This window comes from Acinonyx jubatus, chromosome D3 (genome assembly GCF_027475565.1).
Source record: "Acinonyx jubatus isolate Ajub_Pintada_27869175 chromosome D3, VMU_Ajub_asm_v1.0, whole genome shotgun sequence".
NCBI classification, from domain to species: domain Eukaryota; kingdom Metazoa; phylum Chordata; class Mammalia; order Carnivora; family Felidae; genus Acinonyx; species Acinonyx jubatus.
Window position 1 is genome coordinate 23,377,538 of NC_069392.1, and position 24,016 is coordinate 23,401,553.

Genomic DNA, 24,016 nt, shown 5'->3' on the forward strand with positions numbered 1-24,016 from the left:
TTGTGGGCAGGGAGAGCTCACGAGCAGGTGTTTGTTCCTGTTGCAACCACCTTCCTTTACATATCAAGGCAGAGCCTCCTGAAGTGAAGTCAGAATGGCTCAGGCTGGGTGAGCTGCACTTGCTCTGGAGCCTGGAACTAAACAAAAACAAGCTCCTTCCTGTGTTCCAGGCACTCTGTTGGGTTGCTTTCATGCACGCACGTTCCTGCCTCTTCAAACAACAACAAAGGAATCTTTTGAAGAAGTTCGCAGTGTACTCCAGGTCCTCCTGGAGTTAGAGCCAAGCTCTAACCTCCATTATATCCATCACTCAGGTGCTAACCTCCATCGTACCCATAGCTCAGGTACAGCGATGGGTCCTCCACCCCTCAGCTCCCCAAGAGGATGCAGGTTGCCACAGGTACAGACAACGATAAGTGTTTTTGGAAAAACAGTGTAGGTCTTTTTTGCTTTTTAAGTTTATTTATTTATTTTGAGAGAGAGACAGAGACAGCATGAGTGGGGGAGGGGCAGAGAGAGAGGGAGACAGAGAATCCCAAGCAGGCTTTATGGTGCCAGCGCAGAGCCCAACTTGGGGCTTGAACTCACGAAACTGGGAGATCATGACCTGAGCTGAAACCAAGAGTCAGCCCGACGTTTTATGGACTGAGCCACCCAGGTGCCCGGAAAACATGGTAGGTCTTAAGGGCTATAATAAATTCTATAATTCCGAGAATATATGCTGGAAAATACAAGTCATTTGCAAACAGAAAATGATTGTGTCTTGTAAAACACAATGGGGTCCCACTTTAAAATCCCAACTTCTTCTTCCCCAGACCACACAGCTTTGCTTGCTTGTTCTGTGCAGAGCAGGCCCCACAAGCCACCAACCCACAGCTATGGTGTAAGCCAAACTCAACCCCCGGAATCTCACCATAGGTCACGGGTCCGTGTGCTCAGCAAATGTTTGCAGCCCTCTGCTGGGAATGTTATCCCAGGTCACACTAACAGGGTAGATCATTGGCAGCCTGTGGCCAGACCAGGGATCAATTGTTCTCAGGGTGGGGGGTGGGGAATAACTGGGGAATGCTCACCTGATGTCCATTGCTATGACACTTTTCCTGCTTTGTAGACTCTGTCCCTGCTTACGACGGGTGACCAAATTTTATAGTTACTCATATGTTTTTAAAGACTAGACCCTCAATTGTTCTGCTTAACCTTCTGGGACCTGTCAAACCTCTGAGCTACCAAATACCAAAAGATGGAAGAAAGGATGAGATTAATGGTAAGCTCGAGAAAATGTGAGAATGCCCGGTGGCATTAGGGTAGACGGCCCTTGGTAACTATAACGCTTCACACACATATTCATGCTTTCCCTGTGTCACCCACTGTGTTAAGTGCATTATCTTGTTCAATATTTGATTCTCAGGGGCACCTGGGCGGCTCAGTCGGTTAATCATCCGACTTCAGCTCAGGTCATGATCTCGCAGTGTGTGAATTTGAGCCCCACATCGGGCTGTCTGCTATTGGCACAGAGTCCACTTTGGATCCTCTGTCCCCCCCCCCCTCTCTGCCTCTCCCCAACTCGTGCTCACACATGTGTGCTCTCTCTCTCAAAAGTAAACATTAAAAAAAATTCCTTGAGTCTCATTTTACTGAGAAGGAAACTGAGGCTCAGAGAGGTTAAGTAACTTGTCCAAGGTTACCTAACTAGTATGTGTTAGAGCTGAAAACCTACACTGTGTCCATCCGTGTCACAAGCCAAGGCCCACACTCCCCCCTTTCCATCCCCAGGCTGCAATGACCATTCTTACAGGGCCTAGAAATGGAAGATGGATGGCCTCTGTCTCGATGTTCTCTGAAGCAAACATAATTCTTTTTCTTCCTCCTCTCTTAAAGCTTTTCTCTTCTCACATCCCCTTTATTCACCAAACCAGAGTTTGGTCTATATTTTACCCAACTGGCTCTTGGAACCACATAAATCTTGGCTGTTTTCATGAGGAAAAAAAAAAAAAGTTTATGAGAGAATGAAATGGTATGGCTTGCTGTCTTTTCAATGGTACATGAATATCAAATGTACAAAGTCAGCTATAAATAAAAAAGAGGAATGGGACACCTGGGTGGCTCAGTCTGTTGAGCATCCGACTCTTGATTTCAGCTCAGGTCATGATCCCAGGGTCATGGGATCAAGCCCTGATTTAGGCTCCACACTGAATGTGGAGCCTGCTTAAAATTCTCTCTCTCTCCCTCTGCCCCTCTCCCCTACTCGTGCTTTCTCTCTAATTAATTAATTTTTAAAGATGATTTATGTATTTATGTATTTATATATTTATTTTTAGTGAATTCTGTCCCCAATGTGGGTCTCAGAATCACAACAGGAGATCAAGAGTTGTAAGCTCTACCAACTGAGCCAGCCAGGTGCCCCGGGATTTTGTTGTTGTTGTTGAGAACCCCTAGGCCATTTTCCCTTTGGCCCATGTAAAAGCTCACAGCATCACCTGCAGACAAAGCCACCTGACCAAAGGGGGATGGGGGGGGGGGAGATTCAGTCTATTATTTTGGAGTCAAAGCCTTGGGTTATGTATGTGTCTCAGAAGGTTGAACCTGAGTCAAGTCAGTTCCTCAAATAAATAGCCTTTACTGAAGTTAGTCATGAAATATTTTGGAAAAACAGATATACCACACAGAAGCTAAGGAATCAAAAACAAGGCAGGATCCTGAAATGGAAAACAGATATTAAGGGAAAAACTGGTGAAGTCCAAATAAAGTCTCGAGTTTAGTTAATAGCAATGTGTGAGTGTTGGTTGCTTAACTTTGACCAATGTACCACTGGTAATGGCAGGTGATAACATTAGGGGGAACTGGTCCTGGGTGGGGAAGGGTGTATGGGAATACAGTAAAACCTTGGTTTGCGAACATAACTCGTTCTGGAAACATGCTTTTAAGCCAAAGCACTCGTATATCAAAGCAAATTTCCCCATAAGGAATGATGGAAACTCAGATGATTCGTTTCACAACCCAAAAATATTCATATAAACATGATTACAGGGGCTCCTTGGTGGCTCAGTCGGTTAAGTGCCTGACTTCGGTTCAGGTCATGATCCCGAGGTTCATGAATTCGAGCCCCGGACAGGCTCTGTGCTGACAGTTCAGAGCCTGGAGCCTGCTTCAGATTCTGTGTCTCCCTCTCTCTCTCTCTCTGCCCCCCCTGCTCAAGCTTGTCTGTCTCTCTCTTCAAAAATAAATGAATTAAAAAATTATTAAGGGGCTCCTGGTGCTCAGTCGCTTAGCGTCCGACTTGGCTCAGTCACGATCTCGGGTCGGTGAGTCGAGCCCGCGTCGGGCTCTGGCTGATGCTCGGAGCTGGAGCCTGCTTCCGATTCTGTGTCTCCCTCTCTCTCTGCCCCTCCCCCGTTCATGCTCTGTCTCTTTCTGTCTCAAAAATAAATAAAACGCAAAAAAAAATTTTTTTAATTATTTAAAAATTATTACAATACTGTAATATAATACAAAATAATAAAGACAATACAAAAAAAAAAGAAAAATATATTAACCTGCACTTACCTTTGAAAACCTTCGTGGCTGGTGTGAGGGAGACAAGAGAGAGGAGGGTTATTATTGTGAAGGAAAACTTTCACTATCACTAATTGATGCTGACTACAGTACAGTATTAATAAAGTCTTGTCATCTATCGCATTTAATGTACCCGGCAATAAGGCAGCAGAGGAAAGGGTCTGTACCTGCAGGCAGCCTGACCCAGAATGAAGCAAAGCATTCCTAAGCTTGCTCTTGTAGGAAAAGCAAAGGACTGTCCGTGGGTGCTTTGAAGGGACAAAAAACACACTAGTGCCAGTTGTGGGCCCCCCCGACGTTCTGAAAAATCACTGATTTCTGCTAAACACCATGGCCTGAGACCGAGCATCTGAGCCTGGAAGATGATCATCCACAGTCCCGCAGGGAGAGACAGAAAGAGTACTCTGGGCTCAGTTGTGATCATGTGATGTTCGCTATCAAGTACTACTCATATTGCAGGTCATCGCTCATTTATCAAGTTAAAAACTTATTAGAAATGTTTGCTCATTTGGTGGAGCACTCGCAGAACAAGTTACAATCCAAGGTTTTACTGTATTTTTTTTTTTATCATACACTGTACTGGCTTTGCAGCTTTTCTGTAAATCTAAAATGAAGCCAAAACAAAAAGTTGATTTTAAAATGTTTGAAACCAGGGGCGCCTGGGTGGCTCAGTCGGTTAAGTGTCTGACTTTGGCTCAGGTCATGATCTCACGGTTTGTGAGCTCAAGCCCCGTGTTGGGCTCTGTGCTGACGGTTCAGAGCCTGGAGCTTGCTTCGGATTCTGTGTCTCCATCTCTCTTTGCCCCACCCCCACTCACATTCAGTCTCTCTCTCAAAAATAAATAAACATTAAAAAAACTTAGAAAAAATTTTTGGAAACCAGTGAATTGATATTTATTCTCCCAGTACTAATGCAGGGAGCCTGCAGCACTTAAACTCCTTTCAAGTAAGATAAGACTTGCTTCTCTTGCCGCCTTTGAACCTTGGTGTCAATAGAGGTGTGGACAATGGAGTGTTTGCACTTTCTTTAAAGAGACAACACCCGATGCAGAGCCATTTACTGCTCTGGGTCAATGCCAGGTGAAAGAAGAGAGGCAAGTGATATCTTTCCATTTCTCAAACGAATCTTTTCCTTTTGTTGTTGTGTCCTTTAGCCCCTGTTTAGCTTACTGGGCAAATGAACTGCAGCGTTTTGCAGAAACCACAGGAGTATTGAATTTCTTAGAACCTTAATACACACAAATAAAAGTCAGGAAGTGTTGCAACCATTCTCCAGAAAGGGGCGGGCAGCCACAGGATTGAAGGGAACATTCATCAACGTGACCAGGAGGATTTCCTGTCCACAGGCTCAGAGTCTCAACATGACTGAAATGGTTCACAGACGTCCTGCTTTAAAAACACACTAGTAAAATTAAAAGCACTTGGTTCACTAGTCCTACAAACCAAAAGACTTCATTCCTAGCAGGTAACGAAGCCCTGTGCATTCAAGATTGGTTTCTTAGTTGTGACAGATGTACCACGGTCTTGTAAAATGACAACATTAGGGGAAACTGGAACTGGAGAGGGGGTACATAGCTCTTTCTGCAAGGCTAAGATGCAACTTTGATTTCATTAGGGAAACAAAAATATTATATAGGACTCTGCTCTTCATGCTTCCCTGTATCATTAAGAGTTTTTCAGAGGCACCTGGGTGGCTCAGCTGGTTGAGTATCTGATTTTGGCTCAGGTCATGATCTCACAATTCATGAGATCGAGCCCCACAGCGATCTCTCGCTGATGTTTGCACAGAGTCCACTTCAGATCCTCTGTCCCCCCTCTCTCTCTGCTCCTCCCTTGCTCATGCTGTCTCTCTCAAAAATGAATAAACATTAAAAAAAAAGTTTTCGGGGGCACCTGGGTGGCTCAGTCAGTGAAGTGTCTGACTCTTGACTTCCATGCAGGTCATGATCTCACAGTTCATGAGATGGAGCCCCACATCGGGCTCTGCACTGGCACTGTGGAGCCTGCTTGGGATTCTCTCTCTCCGTCTCTGCCCTTCCCTGCTTGTGCTTGTGCACTCTCTCTCTCAAAAATAAATAAATAAATAAATAAATAAATAAATAAGTTTTTCATTTTTCCTTGTGAGAATATAAAGTTGTCTTAGAATATTTGCTTCCCTTTTCCAGTGTAGTTGGTGTTTAAAACAAGAACAATTAGTACATTTTTTGCTAGAATCTGCCTCTTGACTACAGTATGGGAGTCTATAAAATATGATGCCAAGCAAAGCAAGGGGACACATATGAGTCTTCAACAATGAGTATCAAAATGATGGCATCAGAAAACCAGAATTCCTGAATTTTATTCCCATTCTTCTCCTGAACCATTTTTTAAATGTGTATTTATTTATCTTTGAGAGAGAGAGAGGGAGAGAGCATGTGAGCAGAGGAGAGGCAGAGAGAGACAGAGAATCTCAAGCAGGCTCTATGCTGACAGTGCAGAGCCAGACTCAGGGCTTGAACCCACGGAGCGTGAGATCATGACCTGAGCCGAAATCAGGAGTCAGACACTTACCACCTGAGCCACCCAGGCGCCCCTGAACCATCTTTAAATCTATTGGGTCAACAAACAGGGGAATATTAAGATGAGTCAGATGCAATCCTCACCTTCAAGGAGCTTATGGCCCAATAGGGAGATCCAGGCAGGTAAATTTGAACCAAGTGTCACAGGTGTTTTGCTGGGCATCTGTGGAGGACCACATGGGAACGAAGCAGGTGCAGAGTGGAGTGATTTTTGGCACAAGTTTAAAGCAGTGGTTCTCGATGGGTGGGGGATAGATCTTGGCTCTCAGTGGGCATTGGTAATGTTTGGAGACAATTTTGGTTGTCATAACTGGGTGGGGGGTGCCGCTGGCATCCAGTGGGTAGACGTCTGAGATGCTAAAATCCTATTATGCACAGGACAGTCCTCCCACCCCACCCCACAACAAAGAACTGTGTGGCCCCAAATGTCAATAATGTCGAGGTTGAGAAACTATGGTTTAAACAGGGAGAGAAACATGCGTTTGCCAAGCAAACTCAGGGGGAAAGGACATTCCAGGGAAAATGGTAGGACTGGTGTGTGGGACGGACAAATAAACCGGAAAAGTAATCTATAGCCTTAGGCTGATTATTTTGTCCTTTTGAACCCCAATTTTCCCGGCCACAAAATAGTGATGGTAAATGACTCATCTCTTTTCCTGGTATCAGAAGAAAGTGCCACTGATAAAAATTATGTCCCTGGGACCCATCTACTTCCAGTTGTCCTATTCAAGAATACTTGTTCCCCAGCAGGGCTAGTAACCCATTCACAAGAAAAATAAGGACAGTGTTTGGGAAATCTCACTTAGGGCAATGTGGGGGGAAAAGTGCCCGTGTGAAGTGAGGGCTGCGTTGTATGGTGTGTATCAACAACCTAGCCACCACGGTATTTCTATTTCTCGCGTAACTTGGGATTGGGAAGTGGATCATCCAGAGCTAGGTTCGGGCTTGAGGGCCACTCCATGATGCCATCAGGAACCCAGACTCCTTCTGTCTTTCTTCTCTGTCATCCTTAGCATGTGACCTCCTTCCTCATATTGCAAGATGGCTGCTGACTTCTTAGTCATTTGCCCTTTTATTGGCATTCCAGGCAAGAAGAAAGGGTTAGGGGGAAAAGGGCAACAGGCAAAATATGAAAGGAATCCCAGTTGAGTCTACATTTAACAACTTTTCTGGAATCCTCTCTGCCTAGAACTTCCACTTTCCATTAGCAGAAATTGCATTATTACATGGCTATCCATAGTTTCAAGGGAATCTGGAAACTGAATGCTTTCAGCTGGACACTTTGAACAATTGTTTTTTTCTTAATAAGGAAGATTGCCTTAGTGTCGTAAAATGAGCACATTCCAGGCTTTTGTAATGAGTCCAGTATAAACCAATCTTATGTTGAATTCTGCGTTTAAGAAAATGGTATTATGTAGCAATCTTCCAGGGTAATATAAAAGATTTTCTATCTTTTAAAATATATTGCAAAAAAAAAAAACATATTGCAGACAACCTAATAGTTGAATAATCACTCAAAAAACATTTTTAAAATTTTATTTATTTGTTTATTTGAGAGAGAGAGAGAGAGAGAGAGAGAGAGCACATGAGCTGGCGAGAGGGGCAGAGAGAGTGAGAGAGAGAAACTCAAGTAGGCTCTACAATCAGTGTGGGTTTAATCCCACAAACCTGAGCTGAAATGAAGAGTTGAATGCTCAACTGACTGAGCCACCCAGGTGGCCCCCCAAAATATTTATTGAATGCCTAGTACTCAAGACTATATTAAACATAGATGAGCAAAGGAGATTAGCACATGGCTTCTACTTCTACTGAGCATATTGAAATCCAGTTGAAAAAAACATACAACATGATGAAAAGTTGAGTATTAATGAAAAGTTAAATAACTATCTACAATAATGACATAAGAAAATAAACAGTACATCGAGGGGTGCCTGAGTGGCTCAGTGGGTTAAGCATCTGACTTCCGCTCAGGTCATGATCTCAAGGTTTGGGAGTTTGACCTGCATTGGGCTCTCCACTCTCAGTGTAGAGTCCGCTTTGGATCCTCTGTCTCCCTCTCTCTCTGCCCCTCCCCCACTCATTCCCTCCCTCCCTCTCTCTCTCTCTCTCTCTCTCAAAAATAAATAAACATTAGAAAAAAAGAAAAAGAAAACAGTACATCACTAGTGGGAATGTAAAATGGTAAAACCAGTGTGGAAAACTGGCAGTTTCTAAAAAAGTTAAACATACACCTACCACACCATCTCACAATTTCACTCCTAGGTATTTAGTCAAAAGAAATGAAAATACAAGGATTTCTTTCACACAAAGATTTGTACCCGGGGCGCCTAGGTGGCTCAGTCAGTTAAGCGTCTGACTTTGGCTCAGGTCATGATCACCAGGTTCGAGGGTTCCAGCCCTGCCTTGGGCTCTGTGCTGACAGATAAGAGCCTGGATCCTGCTTCGGATTCTGTGTCTTCCTCTCTCTCTGTCCCTCCCTTGCTTACACTCGGTCTCTCTCTCTCTCAAATAAATAAACATTAAAAAAAAAAAAAAAGATTTGTACACAAATGCTCACCACAGCTTTATTCACAGAAGTCAAAACGTGAAAACAATTCCATTAAAAAAATTTTTTTTCGGGCACCTGGGTGGCTCAGTCAGTTGAGCCTCCAACTTCAGCTCAGGTCACGATCTCGCTGTCCATGAGTTTGAGCCCCGCGTCAGGCTCTGGGCTGATGGCTCAGAGCCTGGAGCCTGCTTCCAATTCTGTGTCTCCCTCTCTCTCTGCCCCTCCCCCGTTCATGCTCTGTCTTTCTCTGTCTCAAAAATAAATAAATGTTAAAAAAAAAATTTTTTTTTTAATTTTTTTAATGTTTATTCATTCTTTGAGAGAGAGAGAACGAGTGAGCATGCCCAGGGGGAGGGGCACAGAGCCACACACAGAATCCAAAGCAGGCTCTGGGCTCTGAGCTGTCAACACAGAGCCCGACCCGAGGCTTGAACTCATGAACCATGAGATCAGGAACCACAAGTTAAACAGATGGAGCCACTCAGGCACCCCAACAATTCCATTTCTAAACCTATAGCACAATGGTCAGTCTCATTCTTCAAGAGTAAAATGGGATCAGTCATAAGGAGGAAAGATTCAGCATAGGGAATATAGTCAATGATATTATAATAGTGATGTGTGTGACAGATGTCAGCTCTGCTTGTGGTGAGCACAGAATAACGAATGTATTGAGTTGTCAACCATTATGTTATACACCTATAGCTAATGTAACATTGGGTGCCAACTACACTTTAACAATAATAAAAAGAGTAAAATGGGTCAAATTTTGGAAATGTTTCTCATTTGAATAAAAACATGTTTTTGGTTAGCGGCACCTGGGTAACTCAGTCAGTTAAGCATCTGACTCTTGATTTCAGCTGGGGTCATGGTCTCATAGTTTGTGAGATCCGACCTCATGTTGGGCTCTGAGCTGATAGTGCTGAGCTTGCTTGGGATTCTCTCTCTCCCTCTCTCTCTCTGTCCTTTCCCCACTTGTGCACGCACACTCTCTTTCTCAAAATAAATACATAAACTTAAAAAAACACAACTTGTTCTTGGTTGGGGGTGTTACATTAATTAAACAAGGGGCTATTAGATGGGTGGCTCTAATGCTTTAGTAGCCTATGTAAGCATGTAAGCAAACTAAAACCTAGGGCTGTAATGTCTTGATGTTAAGAAATCAAAACCTAACATTAAAAAAAAATTTAACAAAAAGGGGGCACGCCTGGGTGGCTCAGTCAGTTAAGTGCCCGACTTCTGCTTGGGTCATGATCTTGTGGTTCAGTAGTTCAAGCTCCAGGTCAGGCTCTGTGCTGACAGCTCAGAGCCTGGAGCCTGCTTTGGATTCTGTGTCTCCCTCTCTCTCTGCCCCTCCCCTGCTTGCATTCTGTCTCTGTCCTCTCTCAAAAAAATAAATAAATAAACATTAAAAAAAATTAAAAACAAACAAATCAAAACCTAAAGACAACAAATCACTAATAGCCTACTAAGCCTTCCCAAATAATGCAACCATTTTATTAAATGTTTATTTATTTGAGAAAAAGAGCATGAATGGGGGAGGGGCAGAGAGAGAGGAAGACCACAGAATCCAAAGCAAGCTCCAGGCTGTGCACTGTCAACAGAGCCCGACATGGGGCTCGAGTTCATGGACTGTGAGATCACGACCTGAGCTGAAGTCGGATGCTTAACCGACTGAGCCACCCAGGCACCCCATAATGCAACCATTTTAAACTACGGCCAACCGAACAATTCTTGCTTTGCTTCTACCTCTTCTCCACCAAAGTCTTTCCCCAGCTCCTGTGGGTGGTATCCTCCTAACCACTTCCAGCTGGGCACTGCCCCATTCGATTTTTGCTCAAACTCTTAAAAATGTTTAATATGCCTCAGTTTATCTTTTAACAGGGAGAAAATTCTCTGTTCGACCAAGCTTGCTAATTGCGCTATTCCAACTTGTTTGTCTGCTCCATCCGTTGTTTCTGAGAGAGGTGTGTTCGTCTCCCCTTGTGACTGCGGATCTGTCACTGTCACCATTTATTTTCAGTCTCTGTTTTGTTCATTTCAAAATGATGTTACTCTATAAAGATTTATGACTGATAGCTTGTGCCTTTAATTATGATGAAATACCGTTTTTTGTCCTTTTTTAATGCCTTTGCCTTAAACTCTACTTTGTCTGATTGTTAATATTGCTACGTAGGCTTTCGTTCTGTGAACATCTGTCCAATAAGCCATTCTCCATTCTTACCCTATTTGGTTTTATGTGTATCAATTGTAGACAGCATATGGTTAGATCTTGGATTTTTCACTCAAGAGAGGCTTTCTCTTTTACAAAGATAATATAATCCATTCACATTTAATTTTTATTATTTATATACTTGGCCTTATTCTTTCCATATTATTTCATGTTTTGTACTTACTATGTTTCTCATGTTTTCCTCTTTCCTTGTAATTTCTGGAATGATGTTTTCTTGTTCTTTGCCTCAGTTGCTCACCTGTCTGTCTTTGTCTTTCCTAATGTTTTGGTTCTGCAACAAGGGTCTTAAAACTTTTCTGTTCACCTGGTCCCTAAAACAATTTAGTAAAACTACATACCCTCCGTATATTTTAAATTTAACACCTAAAGTTCCTCATCATAAGCTTAAATGTCATTTCTAACATAACTGGGAGTATTGACATTTTAAAATAAAACTTTTTCAAATCATTCTTTTAAATGTGTTCAATGGAATGTGAATACGCATTTTAAAATATGAGCCAAGGATTTGACCAAGAGTGGCTGGCTGTGGTGGAGGGTTGGTACGTTCCAGGTCTGAGGATTCAACTAACCATTGCTAACAGGGTGGTTACAAATATTTGCATACATGAGGATTTAGCAAATAAGTAACCATATTGAGATTAATGGGAGCCTGTGTCAATTAACTGAGTTAAAATTATGAAAAGAGGAAAGGCTAGAAAAAACTCTTCGGTGCTGGACTGGATTGGAGTCATTGGTGTGCACCCATGAGCTTTTAATACAGATAGATGGATATAAAAATAAGTATAAATGTAAATAAGTCTCTTTCTATATCTCTCTATATACGTGGATATGCATATGCATGCACAATAAATATATCTCCTAATTCCATCCACTGAGAGGACCTAGAAGCGATGATCCCCTAGAGCAGGGAGCACACCTAGTGCCCATATCTGTGTCACTAAACATCACTTTCCACTAAAAGGAGTCAGAGCTCATTGGAGAAATGGCCAATTCCAAGGTGGGGCCTGTGAAAGAATGAGTATGGAATATCTTATTATACCAGAAAATAAAGACATGCTCAAACAGAGATTAGGACATGTCAGAGAGAACACATGTCAAAAAGAGACTCTGATACATGCTACAACACACATAGCCTTGAAGACATTATATTAAGTGAAATGAATCAGATACAAAGGGACAAATGTTGTATAATTCCACTTACACAAGGCACCTAGAAGAGGCAAATTAACAGAGACAGAAAATAGAATAGAGGGCCTAATCTAAGAATAACTAGAGGCTGGAGGGCTGGAGAATTATTGTTTCATGGACACAGAGTTTCTGTTTGGGATGATGCAAGAGTTCTGGAGATGGATGGTGGTGATGGTTTTACAACAATGTGAAAGTACTTAAGGCCACTGAATTGCATGCCTAAAAAATGGCTACGATGGTAGATTTTATGTTATGTATATTTTACCACAACTTTAAAAGGCGGGTTCTCATTGGCTGAGCCTGAGGCAGTTTGAGAATAAAATAATGTAGTAATAGAGTCTTTTTAACCCACTGAGTAAAATAAGACTTTATGAGTGGATAATGATATAAGTAAATAAATAAGAAGAGAAAGTTCTACCTCATGGTAGAATTCCAGGTAAAAATGGAGAAGGAATGATGGAATTAGGAAATTGCTATTTGGTAATCATTATAGTAACAATTAATTTAGGCAAGAAGCATCAATGGATACTAAAACTGTGGGTGAAAGTCTAATAAAAAACAGGATAGGTAGATATCTTAAAATACCTTTCGATAAAATACTCATTAATAAGTGTAATACTTAATAATTAACTTCAGAGTGGAGAAACTTAACAGACAACCGATTTATAGTTATAGGTATAATCACTGGTTATGGGACAAGTCAACATGATGTACCTCCTGATATGATGCACTAAGAAGAACACAGCAACACTGTGATATTGCTGCCCTAAATGCATAAATCATTTAGTAACATCGGACAAACCCAACCTGTGGCTTATCTGTACATTTCAAAAATGCCCGGGCGCCTGGGTGGCGCAGTCGGTTAAGCGTCCGACTTCAGCCAGGTCACTATCTCGCGGTCCGGGAGTTCGAGCCCCGCGTCAGGCTCTGGGCTGATGGCTCAGAGCCTGGAGCCTGTTTCCGATTCTGTGTCTCCCTCTCTCTCTGCCCCTCCCCCGTTCATGCTCTGTCTCTCTCTGTCCAAAAATAAATAAATGTTGAAAAAAAAAATTTTTTTTTAAATGTCAAGGTCAGAAAAGACAAGAAAAGACCAAGGAACTGTTCCCAATGAAAGGACACTAAAGAGACATGGTCATCACCATATGCCATATTTGATCTTTGACTGGATATGGGACTTTAGAAGACATTATTGGAACAATCAGAGAAATTTGAATGGAGTGCGAGGACTAGATGGTGATGTTGCATCTATACATATGTTAATTTCCTGATTTTGATGGTTGTGCTGCAGTTATGAAGAGAATATGCCTTGGTTTTTAGGAAATATGTGTGAAGTAGTTAGGAGTAATGGGGCATCTTATCTGCAACTTATTCATAAATTGTTCAGGAAAAAAACGAATACACTCTTACATACATACATACAGAGAGAGAAGGGAGAGAGGGATTGATCAGGCAAACACAGTAAAAAGTTAATTGGGGAGTCTGAGTAAGGCATCTGAGTGAGAAGTATGTCAGAGCTCTTTGTTCCCTCTGTCTCTCTCTCTCTGCTCCTCTCCCGCTTGTGCTCTCTCTCTTTCTCAAAATAAATAAATAAATAAATATTTAAAAGAAGAAGAAAACAAAAAATCAGAACCAGTGCAGCTGGAAAGAGATTTGATACTCACTGATGACTGTCATTTCCTTTCTCAACACCATCACTAATAGTTAAACTGACCTATTTGTTTGGACCCTCAGAGATTTTTCTTTTCTTTTTTTTTTTTAAGATTTTATTTTTAAGTAATCTCTGCACCCAACGTGGGGCTTGAATTGTCAACCCCAACTCCTGAGATCAAGAGTCACATGTCCTACCAATGAGCCAGCCAGGTACCCCATAGACCCCCTGAGATTTTTCTACCTCAGGGCAAAGCACCGTAGGAAGACTAAACATGAGTGAGAAGAGGGTCAACCCTTCTGCAGAATGCAAGAATGGTAACTCAAAAAACAAGGTGAGGGGTGCCTGGTTGGCTAAGTAGTTAGAGCATGTGACTCTTGATCTGGAGGTCATGAGTTTGACCCCCACATTGGGTGTAGAGCTTACTTAAAAAACAAAACAAAACAAGGGCGCCTGGATGGCTCAGTCGGTTGGGTGTCCAACTTTGGCTCAAGTCATGATCTCGAGGTTCACGAGTTGGAGCCCTGCACTGGGCTCTGTGCTGACAGATCAGAGCCTGGGGCCTGTTTCAGATTCTGTGTCTCCCTCTCTCTCTGCCCCTCTCCCACTTGCACTCTGTCTCTCTCAAAAATAAACATTTAAAGACAAAACAAACCAAAAAAACAAGGTAGGAAAAAGAATCTGCTTCAGAGGTACCATTCTCAAGGATTTGGACCTTGGAAAAGAGATTTTATCCATGTACCCACATGTTGCTTGGAAAATCTTTGTATATCCTTAGGGGTACATGCACCCCAATTCTAAAATCAATATTAACACATCTACTTATTCTAATAGCATCTAGGATTAATCATTATGCATACCTTTTCCCTGAATGAGGCAGGCAAGAACCTTAGCACACTTTCATTTCCCTTTCTTCTCTTTATCTGTGTCATCTCCCACATTGATATCATGTAGACCAGTGCTATCCAACAGAAACAGATTGCAAGCCACTTGCATAATTTAAAATGTTCCAGGGGCGCCTGGGTGGCTCAGTCGGTTGAGTGTCCGACTTCAACCCAGGTCATGATTTCATGGTTCATGAGATCGAGTCCCCTGTTGGACTCTGTGCTGACAGCTCAGAGCCTGGAGCCTGGTTTGGATTCTGTATCTCCCTCTCTTTCTGCTCCTCCCCTGCTCACACATTTTCTCTCTCCCAAAAATAAATAAAGATTTAAAAAAATTTTTTTGATGTTCCAGTAGCCAATTAAAAAAAAGAAACAGGTGAAACCAATTTCTAAAAAGCAGTTTAACTCAAAATATCAAACATACTATCACTTCAACATATAATCAATATAAAAACTGATCAACCAGATATTTTACATTCTTTTTTTTTTTCATACTAAGTTTTCAAACTGAGGATGTATTTCACATTTGCAGCAAATTTTAATTCAGATTAGCAACATTTCAAGTGCTTAATAGCCCCATGTGGTTGGTGGCTACCACATTAGAGCAGTTTTTGAATTTTAGTTTCAAATTGTAACTCGGTTTTGTTTTGTTTTGTTTTGTTTTACACTGACATCTATTTAGACTTAATGACCTATGGCTTCTCATTACTGTTTCCTGCATTTCACAAAGACTAAGAACTTTGTGTTTTATATATCTCTTATCACAAGTGCCTAGTAAATGTTTTAAAATATGAATGGCACCTGATGCAAGAAACATCAGATTACTCTTACAAAGAGGATATGAAACTGTTCAAAGGTTTGGACTTCAGTGTTTGAGACTTCATGGATAGTAATCTGCATTGGGTCAAATTACTGTTTTTGAGCATGATTTTAAATGTTTATCAAAAAGATAAAAGCCTTGAAAAAGCCTTGAAAACAAAACTGGAGGAGTCAATTTCAACATTCCATTTCTACCCCATTAACCAAGACCAAAACGCACTCCATCCACCTCTCCTTCTCTGCCCTTCTCCACATGGTTACTCACGTACACCCTGCTGGACTAACAGGGGCTTCTCTGATCACCACCCAACCCTCTTTTCCAGTTCTCTGAAGCAGTGTATGCTCAGGTCGCCCTGAGGTGCACAAGCTCAGTGTACTGTGGGAGACTTATAGCCCAGTTCTGGGAATAACAGAAATTGTGCCTCTTGAGAACGGATCTGTATATCAAAAGACTGATTTGATTTAGTTCCCTCTTCCTATCCTGTTTCCTCCCCACCAAAATATAATTGAAGAGCTAATCCGACTTAATGACACTGAAAAATTACCTAGACCCATTCTATCTTTTCACTTTTTGAGTAGTGCCAGCCACCAGCTAGTTTCACTAATGTTTGCATCCCTGGAACCCATTACGGTGCTAAACACAGGGGAAGCGGTAAGTACTTGCTAAAGTTAAGTATCACTTTGTAATTCCAGGGAACTTAACATTTTGTAATTTGCTTCAAAAGAAGTGAACATGCCTGTGGGGAGTGATTCCACGGGTTTCTCGATTCTAATAAATTTATGTGCCTAAATTGCTCCTGAGCTGTCAGGGCAGGAGCCTCGATCCTCCCCGCGTGCCAGGGGGGCTGAAGGTAGACCCCGGGACCCTCGTTTTAACACGTGAAATGAAAAAAGTATGCTCATAATAGAAAATTTAGAAATGCAAATTAAAATTACATGTATTCCTTCCACTCGGAGATCACAAGCCTCAGTTTATGAAACCTCACCTAAGAGCCAAGCCTAGTTATAAAACGCGCGATCTCATTCCCTAAACACTCTTTATTTTGCGGAATTCCTTGCAGGCTTTTCTCTAAACCAAGGCCCCGCTGGCGCGCTCTCCCGACTTTCCCGCTCCTCTTGGAGCCCGACGTGGCGCACGACATAAAATATGGTCGGGCAGAGGTGACAGCCTGCTGGTGACAAGCGGTCTTGGTATAAAATCATCAGACTGGAAATCTCTTCGTTTGGAATTAAACACAGTCGTTCTAGGTGGAATTGCGTCAGCCTAGGGGGTAAAAACCCGTCCGATGAGGAAATTCCGCGGGGCTCCGGGCCCTTGCAGAATAGACCTGGAATCTCCAGGCCCTCCAGGCCGCATCCCGGGGTCCTCCCGGTCCGCCCCCGCCCCCTCCTGCTTGGGCCTCGCAGCCGCCACGCTGGACGCTCAGGCCCCGCCTCCTAGGGGCCGGCCGGACCAATGGGTGCCGAGAGCGGCCACGCGTCACGCGGCGCTGGCCAATCGCGGAGGGCCACGACCGTAGAAAGTCTGGGTGCGGCGGGGCCGCCCCGAGGACGGCGGCGGCGGCGCGCACTGGCGTACACACTCTCGGGCCATGGTGGTGGTGGCATCCGCGCAGAGCCCGGCCGCCGGGGCCCCCAAAGTGCTGCTTCTGTCCGGCAAGCCCGCCGCCGCCGCCGCTGCCGCCGCCGCCGGAGCCCCGGCCGGCCGGGCTCTGCCACTTATGGTGCCGAGCCAACGAGGGGCCAGCCCGGAGGCGGCGAGCGGGGGGCCACCCCAGGCGCGCAAGCGACAGCGCCTCACGCACCTGAGCCCCGAGGAGAAGGCGCTGCGGAGGTGGGCGAGGGTCGGAGCGCGGACGCTGAGGGCGAGGGGCCGGGGACTGGCCGCCTGCCGCGCTCGGGTGCTCTTGGCCTGACCGGTGCGGTGCCAGCGTGGCGTGGGGCGGGGCGGGGCAGGAAGTCGGGAGTGCGGGGCCGCCTAGGCCTTTTTTTTTTTTTTTTTTTTTTTTAATCCCCCGCTAGCCCAATTTTGTCTCTAATGTCAGAGATACATAGAGCTGGGTGTTCGGGCACATGGGTTCCGAGTCCTCATGCTATGTGACCGCAAACCTGTCATTCAATGTTTCTGAATTTGGGCAGTAGCAGGGAGCCGAGGAGCCTTTTCCTGGTTTACCTACTATTTTGGGAAGGCGCGGAGCCGAAATGACAATTGTTGGAAGGGCTGTGAGGTCTGTGAGGCTCACTAGTCAAACTTAGTCTCCGCGTTCTTAAGATGGTATCTATTTCATGAGGTCTTTGGAAAGATCGGCTGAGAAATGCCACGTATTCACCTCTCCTCAAATGTTAGTTCTTCTGTGATCGGTGTGCCTTTTTGTGACATAAGTGCCTGGCCCAGGAGTCCCGGGACTGCCCAGAATGTCGGCAAGGGCGAAAGGCATCCGCCTCTCCCTTATTTGAGTTCTAGGAGGGAGTGAAAAAAGGGGAGGAGGAAATCTCTTATGATGCAAGATGAATAGTATTTGTGTCCAGCGTCCTTGCTGTGGCCGGGATGCGACGGGGGTGTGGGTGACGCAATATGGGGAAGAATGAAGCAGTTTTTCAAGCTAGATCCATGAAAAACGCTGTATTTTTTGTTTCGTTTCATTGAGGGGAGGAGCCTGGAGTGTATTTTACCTTAGTCTACCGTATACTGTTAAGTGAAAATGAAAGCAGCAGCTGGCCAAGTTTTCAAATAAAGATATAAATAAGGTTTGGGAATGACTCTGTGGTATGTCTCTTCTGTTCTCAGGAAACTGAAAAACAGAGTGGCAGCTCAGACTGCTAGAGACCGAAAGAAAGCTCGAATGAGTGAGCTGGAGCAGCAAGTGGTAGATTTGGAGGAAGAGGTAAAAATACTTAAGGTCAAACTCTTACCTTTTATTTCTCGTACATCCTTCCTTGGTGAATGTTCTGATGTTTGCTGCCTATCCCAAGTTGTTTCCGTCTCTTTAGAATACAATTGGACAGTTAATTGGAAGTTAAACTAGTCTAAATTAGGGGAGCTAGGTAATTCAGTGGTTAAGTGGTGAAGCTTGAGGAGAGCAGAAGCGATCGACCCGCTGGGACCTGCTGGCTTCCATCCGTGTGAGATCTGTCTCAAAGTTGGCAAGTTACAACATCACAACATTACGTTTATCAAGTTAGTACTAAGAAATTCCTAAAAGCAGATAGGAAATTGTCGCTTAAACCTGAGAGAGACCCTTCCTGGCTTGGCCAAAAGTCTGCTAACGTTTCCCTTCCCCTTCTATGGTCCACTGATTACCTAATCTTAAATTGTTGCCAGCAAAATACACACACACACACACACACATTTAAACATATTTTGATTTTATGGTTCGCTGTTGTCACTTCTATTATTACTTGCTAGTTCAAGATAGGATTTTTTTTTGCCATTATATTTAAAGTCACAAGTCACCCTTTGCTGGGTCTATATTAGTAGTTAGAGGCATTGTGATATTTGTGACCCCACAAAATGGCACTTCTTATTTTTCATGACTATGACCTTTCCTTAGAATACCTGTGAACAACTGTATAAGTGTTTTCCAAAAGGTGAAGGAGAAGGAAAGGAAACAAGCTGTAGTGAAACTTCACCAGGTGGACCCTTAAGTGAAAGAACTGGATGTTTTAATAGCTTCTTATGAACTTTTTCACAGAACCAGAAACTCTTGCTAGAAAATCAGCTTTTACGAGAGAAGACGCATGGCCTTGTAGTGGAGAACCAAGAGTTAAGACAGCGGTTGGGGATGGATGCCCTGCTTACTGAAGAGGAGGCAGAGACCCAGACCAAGGTGAGTTGTCTCCTATGTCTGATGTCCTGTGTGAGAACTGGTTCTAAGTGACATGACCCCTTAATGACACTTAAACTCGTTTTTCAACTGGGTAGTCAATAGTACTAGAGCCTAATAATTAAAATAAGTTACACAGCTCTCTAAAAGCAAGTACTAACAATACTGATAGCCAACAGAATGTACCATGTCAGCATTAAGGAGAACTAGAGAAACAGAGCCAGTCAAATCTTACCGAACACTACTAAAACTATAGTGGTTTTTTGATGAATATGAATAAGTAGGGAAAGGATTCATTTTGATGGTGACACCCCTCTGATAGAAGGTGATGCATGGGTTTTAATGTATGGACCTGGCCCATTTATTGGGATCACTTAAGTGGTCTAAGATTGACAGTAGGGCCGTTCTAGTCTGTAAGAAATTACTGTCCAGAAAGATTTGGGGCCTAAATGCACTGCAGTACTTTATTAAGGACATTATTATGGATGGGGGCCCTGGGTGGCTCAGTCGGTTAAGCGTCCGACTTCAGCTCAGGTCAGAATCTCACAGTCTGTGGGTTCAAGGCCTGTGTGAGGCTCTGTGCTGACAGCTCAGAGCCTGGAGCCTGCTTGGGATTCTGTATCTCCCTCTCTCTGCCCCTCCCCCTGCTTGTGCTCTGTCTCTCTCTCAAAATAAAGACATAAAAAAAATTAAAAAAAAAACATTATTACGGAGAACATCTCTGAAGATAATTATTTAAGAATTTCAGTCCTTTGTGAATCTTTGCTTGGGGAGTGAAAATGTTTCATTGCATAGAAAATGACAATGAAGTTAGTCTTCACCTTTCCTCCTCTTCTTGTGGAGGACTCCATAAAATGGAAAGGTAACAAAGGTAAGGGAAAGGTTTCAGCTCTAAAGAATAGTTTTCTAGCTTTCTTGAAAGTAGAGAACCACAGTTGCCTGGTGAGTGTTTCCTTGAGGACTCAGCAGTTTGAGCTGTTCATCCACGGTGGTCTTTCCTCCTAGGGGAATGGAGCGAGGCCGGTGGCCGGGTCTGCTGAGTCCGCAGCACTCAGACTACGTGCACCTCTGCAGCAGGTGCAGGCCCAGTTGTCACCCCTCCAGAACATCTCCCCATGGATTCTGATGGTGTTGACTCTTCAGACTCTGAGGTAGGGGTTATTGGGATTTAGTGAAAAAGTCTATAACTTGTTAATTCCATCTGTTTGATGGCTGATATCCCTAACCAGGCAGAGGAGGGCAGGAGAAGTTGGTTTTGGTTGGGTTAGAAGTGAATATTGACGGTCTTCCCTATCTGCGGATGGTTTAGAGCACAGAATGAGGTGTAGGTAAATGGGTCTGTGGGTCTCGGAGGTCGTCCTATTGCATAATGATTAACTTACATTGTGGGACCTAGTAGTGTTCTGAGGTAGATTCTTGGGTGCATTCTAATGATTGGATTCCATTGAATTTTTGCCTCTTGCAGTCTGATATCCTGTTGGGCATTCTGTTCAACTTGGATCCAGTCATGTTCTTCAGATGTCCTTCCCCAGAGTCTACCAGCCTGGAGGAACAACCAGAGGTCTACCCAGAAGGACCCAGTTCCTTACCGGCCTCCCCTTCTCCGTCACTGGGGACGTCATCAGCCAAGCTGGAAGCCATTAATGAACTGATTCGTTTTGACCACGTGTATACCAAGCCCCTCGTCTTAGAGATACCCTCTGAGACAGAGAGCCAAGCAAATGTGGTAGTGAAAATTGAGGAAGCACCTTTCAGCCCCTCAGAGAAAGATCACCCTGAATTCACTGTCTCAGTGAAGGAAGAACTTGTAGAAGATGACTTCATTCCAGAACTGGGCACCTCAGATCTACTTTCACCCAGCCACTGCCCGAAGCCATCTTCCTGTCTACTGGATGCTTATAGTGACTGTGGATATGAGGGCTCCCCTTCCCCCTTCAGCGACATGTCCTCTCTGCTTGGTGTAGACCATTCTTGGGAGGACACTTTTGCCAATGAACTCTTTCCCCAGCTGATTAGTGTCTAAGGAATGACCCAATGCTGTTGCCCTTTTCCTTGACTATTACACTGCCTGGAAGGTAGCAGAGAAGCCTATGCTTCATTCACAAAGGCAAAGTAGAGGGTGTACAGTCCTAGGGAATTCCTCTCAAGTATTTGTTCAAACTTTATAGGTCACCCCAAGTATTGTCTTTTGTCATCCAGCAGTCCAAGGTACTCAGATTTATTACTATAATCACAGCTTTTGAGGTTGTACCTTTATCTTAAGGGCAGAAGTTTGCCCTAAAATTCTTCTATAAGGGTCACTGGACAAGTGTCTTAGACATGGAATTTATGAATGGCCCTTTATCATTTTTCTCCCTTCTTGGCATCCCAGGCTTGTGTCCCATTTTAGGTCCTTTAGTTTGCTTCTGCAAGCAGAGAGAACGCCTACCTGAGGGGACTCCTTTCCCTCATGTACAGTTCAAGTAAAGATCAAGAATCTTTTGTAAAACTATGGAAATTTACTATGTAAATGCTTGATGAAATCTTTCCCTGCTAGTGTAACTTTTGGAAGGTGCTTTCTCCATTTATTTAAAACTACCTGTGCAATTAAAAAGTGCAATGCAATGTCTTTGTTCTTTGATTTCTTCTTGGGCTTTTTAAGTCTTACTGTTTTGTTTCACTGATTGCCACGATAGTAATTTATCCAACTTCAGGGAGCATAGCATGCCGCTTTTTAAAGCGACGGAAAGTTTTACCCCCTTAATTACTGCCTGCTTCGATTCTTGGCTGCCATAAGTGATAGGAACCTATTCTTTGAGTAGTTACTGTATTTCTGAGCTTCTTTAGCTTTACTGGCCAATATTACAGACGTTAAGTGACCAAGCTAGAACACTTAACCATTATTTTGCTATATACCATCTTAAGAGAAAAACATGCCATTAAATATCAAGATTCTCTTGGCATTTTTACAGGGATTAACGTTTTCTAGACTCAAATTTAAGTCTGCCACTGGTTTGCCAGGTAATCCTGGACATGTAACATCACTTTCTCACCTGTAAAGGGGCATAATAGTCACTATCTAAAGGTTGCTAGAGGTGATACATTATAAGCTCTTGGTGTATGTACACTTAGGCACCATCCCAAGCACTCAAAAGTTAGCTATTTTCCCCTAATCCACTTAGGGATTTTAATCTTACAGTATTTTATATACCCTGGAATTTGTTTCACAGAATGAACCTGTTCAAGGAAAAATCTGACACATCAACATTACCCCAAAGCTATAGAGATGATAACCTCATCCTTCATGTGCGTTTTTCCTTGGGAATCCTCTTAGAAGGTACTGAAGGGCTTCCCTCAGAAATCATTTCACCTATGCCAGCATCCTGTGCCAATATTAAGCCTACCACTGGAGAGGTCAAAGTAAAGGAGTGTAGACAAAAGGATTCAAAGAATCCCAAGCAGCAAGACAAAGCAGGCTATACTTTCAGCCAAGTATAAGGGGATATGTTTGGTGTGATTGGAGGCATGTCCACATGACAGCCTAAAATCCCTGGTCACTAAGGCCAGAGCTCAATGCTATTCTTGGCAATGCAAGCTTGCTTAGGCTCAGTTTGTATTGTAAGTGTACAACAGCCTCCAGCTGTCCCCATGATTAAAAATCTGATCACCTGATTTTCTATAACTGAAAACCTAAGTGCTGGGTGTATATTTAGGGATTGTCTAGGCAAATGCAATTACAGATGAATTTTAGCCACTCTCCATCATAATTGCAGAAGCATCTGGAGATTGAGGCTCAAATAATTTACATTGAATGACATCACATGAAAGAGGCAGCTGTACGAACAGGGATAACACAGGACATACATAACCTGCGTTGATCTTCAGGGTTTTCATTTCCTGCACAGATGGGTGAAAATGACCCAACACTGCTCAGCCTTGACAAAACACCTGTTATTTAAGGATATCTTACTGAAACAAATTGGTCAGAAATAAAAATCAAGATCTCCTTCTGCAAAACCAAAGCAAGATTTCTATTAGATGCAGAGGGCTGTCCATAACTGAAAGTGAATCAGGTGACAAATGTCTGCACACCATTTTCCTGGGTCTTGTAACACCAATGTATATGTGCCCCCTTGCTTTTCTACTAGGTATGCTACCGGAGCAGACATAAGGTAGGAACAGAACTGTAGGCAAAAGGTAACCCTGCCTACTCCAGCAAGATTTTATCAGTTAAATTCTATTATGCTAAGAATGAAATCTTTACCTGGGGACTTCTCAAGTTCATTAAAGGACAGGAAGACGGGCCTGTTTACCCACTAATCAGTTGTTGAAAGACAACATCCTTGTCTTGCTGGAGCTGTAGTCTAAATGCATGCAACTGAGCTCTAAAATGCCACTGGCAGAGTATTTGGACCAGACAAATATACACAAAACTGTATTTTCTCAAGGAGTTTAGTATCACACTGACTGAACCACACTCTATCGTAAATTATTTCAATGAAATTTAAATGACATTTTAAGGTATTCTATGAGAAGACTGTAAAACCAATGGTCAAGTAGGAAGAACACTGAACCTGCTGAGTTTGATTCTAATACTAAACTGTCATTCACTACTTAAGCTTTAGTTTCCAAATCTGTAAAATAACGAGGGTAGGCAACTTTTAGCTGTGATTTCCAAATTTTAGTGAAAAACAATATCCTGAGTTTTCCACAATTGCACCCCAAACTTAACTCCGCCTGCCCACGATTCAGGGATTCACGGTTATCAAGCTTGTAAATATGCAGG

General features: G+C 43.2%; 1 protein-coding gene across 1 annotated transcript; it reads left to right on the forward strand.

Annotated features, from left to right (window-relative positions):
* The first annotated feature begins 16,963 nt into the window (after window positions 1–16,963).
* Window positions 16,964–21,855, forward strand: XBP1 (X-box binding protein 1). Its single transcript, XM_027050920.2, is given in 6 exon segments — window positions 16,964–17,261; window positions 18,216–18,312; window positions 19,120–19,254; window positions 20,257–20,292; window positions 20,295–20,402; window positions 20,717–21,855. Coding segments are annotated over 6 exon segments (1,176 nt in total). The 5' UTR covers window positions 16,964–17,019; the 3' UTR covers window positions 21,275–21,855.
* The last annotated feature ends 2,161 nt before the right edge of the window (window positions 21,856–24,016 follow it).